The sequence below is a fragment of the Apteryx rowi genome, unplaced genomic scaffold, assembly GCF_003343035.1.
Source record: "Apteryx rowi isolate R43461 unplaced genomic scaffold, aptRow1 scaffold_34, whole genome shotgun sequence".
Classification (NCBI taxonomy): Eukaryota; Metazoa; Chordata; class Aves; order Apterygiformes; family Apterygidae; genus Apteryx; species Apteryx rowi.
This window is the reverse complement of record NW_020449863.1, coordinates 928,061-937,680: the sequence shown is the minus strand read 5'-3', so window position 1 is coordinate 937,680 and position 9,620 is coordinate 928,061. Positions and strand designations below refer to the sequence as shown.

The following is a 9,620-nucleotide window of genomic DNA, read 5'->3' as shown; positions in this document are numbered from 1 at the left end:
TCTTTAAGAAGCACATCTTTTTGTTTCCTTGCTACAATAGCATTTGCATACAGTAAGCACTGTGTTTCTACCCCTACTACCCATTTGCTTTCTAGCTAGATCAGATCAGGAACAATACATTTGGATGTACAGAAAATGCCACAATCTAAAACCTTTAAAAGTTCTGTGAAAGCCTTTGGCTACAATGAACATTATCAAAACAGAAACTTTTGAAAAATAATTTAACTGGTATTAAAAGTGCAGCTTCATAGCAAAAACAGGACACAAATGCCACAATATATTTTCAGGCTGGATCATCAAATTTGCAGAACTGGTTAATGACACTGATGCAGCACAATACATGCTACAGTGGGCCGTGCTCAGGTACACGGCACATGCAAACCTTTGTCCTCTAGCTGTTAGAGTTAAAGACAAAGGTAAGAATATTCAAAGACATCTGAGGGAGAACCTGAGTTTTGAGAATCAATATCCTTGCCCAGTGAATGAGAACGTGGAAGATCCCATTTATTAACAAATCTGAAATACTGTGACTATTCGTGAGAATACTGTTAAATGCGATGAATTTATCAATATGTTAATGCGTAAATAAAATGTACATTTTTTTCCACCTTTTTAGCCCTCCTTTGACTACCCCAAAATAACTTTGATATCGAGTAGCACACTTTCAGCTGAAATGACATACACACCTCCCACTGTTCTTTGCATTATTACAGATATATGAAAATACACTGTGACATTTAACATCCTGTACAGGTGACTGAGACAGTGACAGCAGCAGCAAAAAAAAAAAAAAAAAAAAAAAAAAAAAAAAAAAAAAAAAAAAAAAAAAAAAAAAAAAAAAAAAAGCTGAAAACACAAGCACCCTGGCGAGTTCTTATCATAGAGGCAAAAACCGAGCTAACTACATAAGGCATGCTCCAAAAACCTAAGAGGTTGCCTGGCACTCCCTGGTCTGGCTGCTGTGTTCAGAACTCTTATTCCAACATCCTGAGGGAAGAGGGGCAGGAGGGGGAATATGCACCAATGGAGAAAAGAAAAACTTTATAAACTATACCCTTGCTGTCAAAAAGGCTTCAGAGTCAGCTGCCATCTTGACATGAGGTTGCAATTCCTGTTACCGTACCTTTTTAGACACAGGGAACATGCTTAGTGAACTGGTCCCTCACTGGTTTTCATCAAGAAAGATCAAATTTTAAATGTTAGGGGGGTGTTTGTTTGCTTGTTTGTTTTTAAAAAGAAACACCTCAGCTAGCTCCAAACATGTCTCTTTCTGATTCTGGAGACTGGGGCCTCGATATTTCAAACAACTCCTGTGGTGACTGGGAGCTTCTTCTTGAGGTTAATATCCTAAGTATCTCAGCAAGCTGTTTTTCTATATTGGTCATTTTTGTGTTTAAAGCCTTGATGTCCTCTTTCAGCTCATGTTTCACTTCTAGCATGGTAGCCTGAAGAGTCTGTTCTGGGATAGGGTAAAAGGAGTGCTTGACCTCCGTGAGGACTGGACTGCGGTCCTGCGGGCTTCTCGTCTCCCCAACGTTATCCAAGCGCAAGTCACTTTTTGTAATGCCACTGTCACAAGAGTCTGTCTTCTTCAGGGTAGCTTCTCCCGAAGCTTTAGTTCTCTCTGGTAAAGTCTCCATGGATTCTGCTTTAGAGACTTTGTTCCAGTCTTCACCTTTCCCACAGGCATCTCTGAATTTGGCCCAGCCTTTTCGCCGTGGGTAATCCCCTGACGCTTTACACCCTATGTAGTCCAATGTCGGGGCCTGCAGTTTGGCATGATCAGATGCACCAGAAGTTGAAGCAGACTGGTATGATACTGGGGTTGCTGGGCTCTCCCGCACAGTCACGATGCTGGCTTTGACCACCGAGCGTGCTGAGGAATGCTCGCCTAAAACATTGCCTTTCTCCACGTCCAGGTCATCTGGATCTCTCCCTCTTTCTGCTGCTAGCCGGGCTTCTTTCTGTTGCCTGAACCTCTGAAACAGTCGGCGGACTGGGTGATCCGGTGGTAAGATAAGAGGTGCTTCGTTCTTCCTTTTCATTCTCTCCTCTTCTTCACGTTTCACATCGCTGATTTTCCGGAATACAATCTACAGAGAGGAAACATATTTCACACCATGATTAGCCGCACACTCTTTAGGGGGCAAAGGTTGTAGAGAAAGAATTGTCTGAAATAATTTAACTGACAATTGCAGAAGCTACGCACATTTACAGTAACATTATTGCAGCTTTCAAATGTCTTATGTTGTGTGGAATGTGGTTTATTTCTTTAAGAGCATACATCATCCATCTCACAGCACCAAAAAAAGGGGAAAAGGATCTATCCAGTTCAGAGAGGTCATCAAGGCAGTGCCATTGTAAATATAACGATCCCCAGAAGTTACTTGTTCTATTTTGTGTTATAAGTGATTTCGTATATTTGTTTTCCTGAGTCTATGGTTTTGCAACAGTTTTCTACTATTGCAGAGAACCGCTCCCATGTCTTAGAGCAGTCTCATCCTTGAGCTCACTAGTTACACATCATGCAAAAGTCCTGATATTATTTTGGTGCAGCTTGGCCACTAAGGGGTCTGTACTGCAGAGACTACTCTGCACTCTCCAAGCAGCAGACAGAGTTTGTAAAGTGCTTTTTGCTCTCCCTTCCCTCCCAGGCTCCCTTCTAGAAGCAACTTACAGTTTAGGGATGAGGCAAAGCTCAAGCGAATCCTACAGTTGGGGTACTAGGACAGCGGGGAAATGGGCTCTGAGAGACAAGGGGAAGCCTTCCATGGGCTGATTACTACAGCAGCTTGAATAATGTCACATTTTTATTAATATCTTTCTTTTTATGGAAAAGGGGACTGTTTTGCACAAAGAAAAAATTAATTTTCAGTCTACTCTCCTAATTATATCTTCCTGAGCCTGTAGGCTGAGCAATCTGTTGGAGCACTCTAAAGGTCTTATAGTGCTGACAAATGCCTCATACTGCCCACACAACTCCAAAATGCAGCAAGGGACGACTTCTTTCCTGGACTTATTGGCAACATATTCCCTTGAAGAACTTCATGGGTTTTTATATTCGTACTGATATTTTTCAATCAGAAGACTGAGGGCACTCTCCAGTGCAGTATTAAAGGAGAACTAGTAATGTTGGTTTGAAAATGGGAGGTCTCCTAAGCTGAGGTTTTCAAAAGGGAGTATAAAAGATATAACCCCCAACTTCCACTGAACAATGACACCTAATCTCTTTAGCTGCCTTTGGGAAAACCCACTCTAAATCCTTACATTCCAGTGCCAAAATAACTTGCAGATTCAAATGATGATTAGAAAATGTGTAAATAAACTCATCCCTCTGTTGCAGAGARATTTAAATTAAAATAATCATAATAAGCACTGCTTCACTAGCACACACAAAATGAGTGTTTCTCCCGAGTTCAATGCTTCTTGACATTTTTGCCATTGCGAAGCAGGGAAAAAAATATCTTAACACTGGGTCTTTGGAAAGAAGAAGTTCTCAGAGTTGGCAGTGTTTCCTAGACGTAAAAGAATAAAATTAGCAGGAAGGATATTTTGTTTCCAAGCTGCAAATAGGAAGCTAAGTATAAGATAAGAATTCAACAAAACAGAGTACTTGTCAGTATTATTTTTTCTCCAGGAAACTCAGCCTGCCATGGGATCGGTACAAAGTGGACACAGGAGCATAATCCTTAGAAGAAGAACAGCACTTACTCACTGGGAAGGGATAATCAATACAGTGCTCCAGGCTAACAGCTTCCCACGCACAGCCAGCCAGCCCAGCACGGTAATGGGAGGAAGGGTGTCAGCCCAACGTCCAGCGTGGCCGCACTGGGCGCTCTGCCAGAGCAGGGATACGAGGCCCGGTCTCTGGAGGCTCACTCAAGCAGTAGGCTAAGGCTGCCTTGGTAGCACAAAGCCCCAGCAAACGAAGGCAATGATGAGCCAGGGCAATTAATCTATGCAAACTTCTGTGGCCCCGAATACTGCCTCTCCCAGAGTTTGCGTGTTTGGCGCCCATGGACACCCAAGTACCGCATGGCACTGGACACGCAGTTAATGGGAATGATTCCACTTTGCATGTGAGTGTGTCTTTGCACAAGAGCAGTTTCAGTCTGACCTGCCGATCTAGACAGTGCCTCTTCCCTAAGTGCGCAGAAGGGGTGCGTGACAACAGCTGCCCTCGCAGGTGTCACCGGGGAAGGTGTTTGGGTGCTTTAAAGAGCTAGAGGCCAGGCTGCTTTGCAGAGTCCTCCCCTAGTCCAAGCCCTGCTCGAAGCYGGCTGCTCAGGACCTTGCCCGGCAGTCCTGGAGAACCTCTGACTATTTAAGGACTGGCTGCTGTCACACAAATGGTGGCTACTGCCACATAAATGGGCAGGCTGCTTGACAGAAGCTGCCCTGCTACTGCATCGTGCAGTGGAGGAGGCAGCAGAGCAAGTCCCAAGCAGTAATATATTAACAGGCTAGCCCAGCTCGTGCTTGTACTAGCTGCTGCTTCTCATGCAGCAGGTAGCCCAGGCTTGTGCTTGAGTACAAGTGAAGCAAATTTCCTAGAAAACACAAAAAGGTGAGCACTGACAGGCACATTAGCAGCAGTGCTCAGGTCCCCAGAGCCGCTGCAGCTTTCCATCTCACTGCCCAGATGAGACCTATTTATGCTAAACACATCTGGATGTGGAGGAGCTGCGTGGTGGTCAGCCTCAGCGCCCTGTGCAAACCGTCTCCTTTACCTTCAGGAGATCAGAGTGTAACAGGAGAAGGAGCACATGTGGAGGCAGTGATTACTTGAGACACTGCCTTTATCATGGCTAATCGCTACCATGTTAATGAGATCCCTAATTTCCTTTCTCCAGATGAAGCCTTACACCAGCTACAAGGCAACTGCACCACAGCAGCAATCACCGGCATTAATGCAAAAATGCAATCCTCGGGTATCCCATCCTGTTCAACTTCTTACATACACATACATCTACGTGGCAAGCTGCACACATTTAGCAGGGAACACAGCCTCCAACTCCCGGATTGGCTCCTTTTAACTAACTCATAAGACACTGGATAAATACCTGTCAGACAGCAACTTGTCCTTAGGAAGACCAGTCAAAGCTGTAGTTAGCCCCCTCTTCGGCAAGCTCCTCAATGCCATATTTTCTCAAAACAGCTCCATAGTTACATATTAAGCAGAAGTTTTATAACCATGCAAACCTCAGCAGTAATTGAAAAGACTTTACACAACTGCATTCTGGATTTCTGTTGCTGTTGTCTTTTCTAAGATTAAACGCTAGCTCTTACAAATAAAAGTACAAATAACTTGTTTTGGATGGACTATTTTCCTACAATTGTTGAGGAAAAAGCAATTTTAAAGTGGTTAAATAGCTTCAGCAGCATCCCAGGCATTCAGAAAACATTTGTTATGCTGACATATGTACATCTGCATCCACAAGCAGTGAGAGTACAAGGGAAGAGAAAATGGGTTTCATTTGTTACAAGGAAGAAAAGTCTGGGCCTTCCTCTTGTCTGTATGGCAATTTTCATGTGGAATTTGATAGAGCTACAAATATGGATCTTAATCAAAGTTAAAAGCCAAAATATAATGGCAAATATGCTAAGATAGTTTTTAGCGCACTTCCTCTTCATCACTCTTTCCAAGCATTCACTTTTGTCTGGGAAGGGATAGTGCTTATTTTGTACCCCCTCTAGCATGTGTTACACTCCAACCACCGCAAATATATGGCATCTCTACTTTAAAAGCTAGGTAGTTCTCCATAATGTCATCTTCTTCAGGAGCTAAGCACACAGAAGAAAATCTGCCGGGAGCATTTTAGCAATACGTGAAAACTGAAATATGGATGAAGGGGATGAGATGAAATACTGAACTGAAACGAAATAACAAGAAATGCTGGCCCAAATTTAAACACCAGGCCTACAAGTGTATACATCACACATCCATTCTCAAGTCTAGTTTCATAACTCCATTTTCCCTAAAGAGGTCCTAGGTCAGGTAGCTTCACTGGAAAGCTTTCCAGGCTGTCAGAAATATGAGTATTGTGGGGCTTCAGCCTAGATTTGCAACAAGTTTGAAAAATAGCTCTATTAGGCACAAATTACTGCAATCATCTCATAAGCATTTGACTGAGGCATCCAGTTATGATGACTCAGTAACAATTTTATTATTGGACAATGCACTTAAGGAAGTGGAGAAACGCACTTGCATGTCCTGTTGCACTCATGCACCTATACGTCCCATTGACCTACGATGGCATATACCCTGTGGCCACATTCCTGCATGTGCACCAGAGGTGTCCAAGGGAAGAAAGACAGGATTACACCCAGCACATTTCCCTTTCCTTGGTACTAACCAGTTGTGAAGGTGCCACAGTCTTTAGCAAATTTGGGGGAAACATTCTGCCTTTTTTTAAATCCTGAAACAGTTCTCAAGCTGTATTTGTAGAATCAATATGCAGCTTTTAGAGATTAGGGCCAAGATTTCTCTCCCAAATATCTAAAGACCTAGGTGGACATATATGAATACGTGAAATATCTATTTGGTTTTCAAATGTGGAGTGCCCAGCAATGTTACTTGAATTTATTGTGCTCAGCACCGAAGACCATTTAAACAACTCAGCATGGACATTTTTCAGTAATATGACTTTCATTGATTCCTTTATGGTAATGCCAGAAAAACCAACTGTGATGTGATGTTCAGTGTAAGACAGGCCATAGGATTGCCCTGAATGGGATTCCCTGAAGGGAATATTATTGCAACTAGCTCACATCTTTTAGAAGAACATCCAGACCCATATTTAAAAATTGACAGCAATAAAGAATCCATCATCACATCTTGATGAAAGATTCCTGAAATTTTTTGCTTCAAGAGTGAATTTGTCTAGCATCAGTGACAACTTCTGTTCCTTGCTCCCTCAGACACTTAAAAATTCACCTTTAGGAAATGAATCTAGAGTCTTATGTTTAAAAATCTCTGTAAAAGTATTACAGCTAGGCAGTTAGTGAAGGATTTAGATAATAACTTTTTGTTGATAGTACACAGGCAAAATCCAAATGTTTAAAATTTCCAATTTAACTCTAAGCTTTCCAATTTGAACTCTTTGAAGATGTCTGAATTATTTCCTACCTTCCAACATCTTTAGCTCCAGTTGGCAGTGCTTAAATTCTTTTGTACAGAGGCAGAATATGTAGTAGATTTAGTTAAGTATGAAGTTCCTTTCAAAAAGTCAAGTGAAACAACTAATCCTACAATTAGTCTTTCAGTTGTTTCCCTCTGCTGGCTCCCTACTACCCGCTGCTCTTTCCACCTCATTACTTGCATTGAGCTGATGTTTCTCCATAAATATCTATTCTAGCTCCAAGTTGTTTTCCCTGAATAGTAACAAGAGAGGACTGGGTACTAACATTGTTTCATGAAGACATTTCAGAGCACCTACACTAAGTTTTCTCATCTATTCAAAAGTTTTATGTAAGCAGGCCATTACAATATAAGATCACCTTGCAACAAGATAAAAGGCTGATGATATGCTCAACAAACAACAGTGTTATCTCATCTGACCAGAAGATTGATATAGTAATTTAAATGCCTACTTCCTTTACACAAAGACTATGGTAYGGAATAGAGGAAAGAATATGACAGGGTGTACAAAATCAGTTGTGGCACAAAGAGCAGTTGGTAGGAATTGATTATACAGCGTCTTGTCCAATACGGGAAGTACAGCATCACATGACACTAGTAGGAGTCACACACCAGCCAAAGTACAAGATTCTTYCCCCAGAGGTAGCAGACATGTGAAACATTTAATAAGGGGTGTTCTGAATGCAAAAGGTCTGGGACAGAAGACGACGCAAATACTTAGTAGAGAAAGCCGTTGAGGATTACCAAACAGACAAAAATTGTATCCTGCTCAGGAGATCTCCTGAGCTAAAAATAGTTGGAAGCTGCAAAAGTACTTGTGAGAAGTGTCACATAAAAAAGTCTTGTTCTTATTGCTTCCTTAGGCATTTTCTTATGGCCATGGCAGGAGCTCAGATGTTGGGCTAGAAGGGCCCTTGGCCAGACCCAGTACAGCTGTTCTGATGTAATGACACAAGCTAAGTCACTCCTAGGGCCTCACCATTCATCCAAGCACACTGTGACTGAGCCTTCATGAACCCAGAATGCAGTCAGTCATAATCTAAAAGATAATACCTGTCTGAAAACCTGCATTACAAAAATAAAAGTATCACACCTAGGAATTTGGAATAATTTAACCACCAAAATGTAAAGATTCATCTAGTCCTGCCTTTCTGTGTGTTAGGAGTGTTTCTTCTGTGTTTATATGGTCTGAACTGAAARCTAGCTGAGTGTTTTGTCTTCAAATAAAAAATGATTGTCCTGGTAGTAGAGAGGTGAGCTGTAGCCTTCATTCCAGAAACCCTGCTGCAGAGAGGAAAAATGTCTTTATTCTTAATTTTTGCAGTGGAACGTGCTTTGAGTCCACCACTCCATGTGTGATGATGGATTCTCCCCCTTCCCCCAGGACATCTTTTTACATCTATGTATACTGAATTTACCAGCTGTTTTATCACCAAGTCATTTAATAGCCACTTAATTCTTTGCCGTTGGCCCTCCTCTTTAGTACTCTAAATAATATAGCACTGCCTGAAAACTCTGTTGCCTCCTGTTCATCCCCTTTTCAGACCATTTATGAATATGTTGACTACCTGTACATACACATCAAAGGAGATCCTTACAGAACACCCAGGTTGCCATTCTTCGAGTGAGAAAACTGACCATATTTTGTTTCTTGTCTGTTAACCTGTTATTTATCCATGAGATCACGATGGTTTCACATGGTGCTCTAACACAGTGTGTTAGAAACAACCCTTACAAAAGTGAAATAGAAATGAGGAAGTTTGTAAGGGAGAATTAAATAACATGCATTTGCATCCTACTCTGTCATTTAGGCTATGTTGCTATATTTTACATATATAAAAAAATAGAGAGTCAGAATTGCTAYACTAAGCTATTCTGGTCTAACTCCCCTTTCATCAGTTGAATTATCTAATATAATAGAGACCAAAAATCTGTCCTTCCAAAATATGAAATATATGAAATATGAAATTTGAACAGCTAATCTCTTCCACTGGACAGAGTAACCACATATATACTTGGAGTAATCCCTTATAGTTCTCCCATTGATAGAAAATAGTAAATCAGCAGCACACTTTATGGTTTTGGGGTGAAATGTTCAATATTACGGCTACAGTCTTGTAAAGATACAGTACACTTCATTTTCCACGTGACCACAGAACTAGACAAACTATGCATACCTGTGTGATTTAGAAAGACTGGGTCGCATGCTATTGAACGATGAAAATTAATATCTTTTAGTCAGTTCCTGAAAACTTAGTGATCCTCAGTCCAGCCTAGTCACGGTACTCATTTAGTATATTTTCCCACAAYATATAATTACACAGGCCAAATCTGGAGCTGCTGCCTTATTCACTACTGAGGAAATATTCCCACTGAAGCTGACAGAAAAAATGACTGTGGAAAAAAAAATCAGAAGAAAATATAATGAAGGCTCACAAATCTGAACCTTTAACATCTGAGCAGATTATTCATCTGTTTC

The 9,620-nt window shown here is 41.3% G+C and overlaps 1 protein-coding gene across 1 annotated transcript in view; it reads right to left on the bottom strand.

The window, feature by feature from the left end:
* Nucleotides 1-1,143: 1,143 nt before the first annotated feature.
* KCNH1 (potassium voltage-gated channel subfamily H member 1) overlaps nucleotides 1,144-9,620 on the bottom strand; it is a 175,881-nt gene continuing 167,404 nt past the window's right edge. The window contains exon 10 of the mRNA XM_026072343.1: nucleotides 1,144-2,093. Within this exon, the coding sequence (XP_025928128.1) occupies nucleotides 1,245-2,093 (849 nt within the window). The 3' untranslated portion in view covers nucleotides 1,144-1,244. The remainder of the gene's footprint in view (nucleotides 2,094-9,620) is intronic.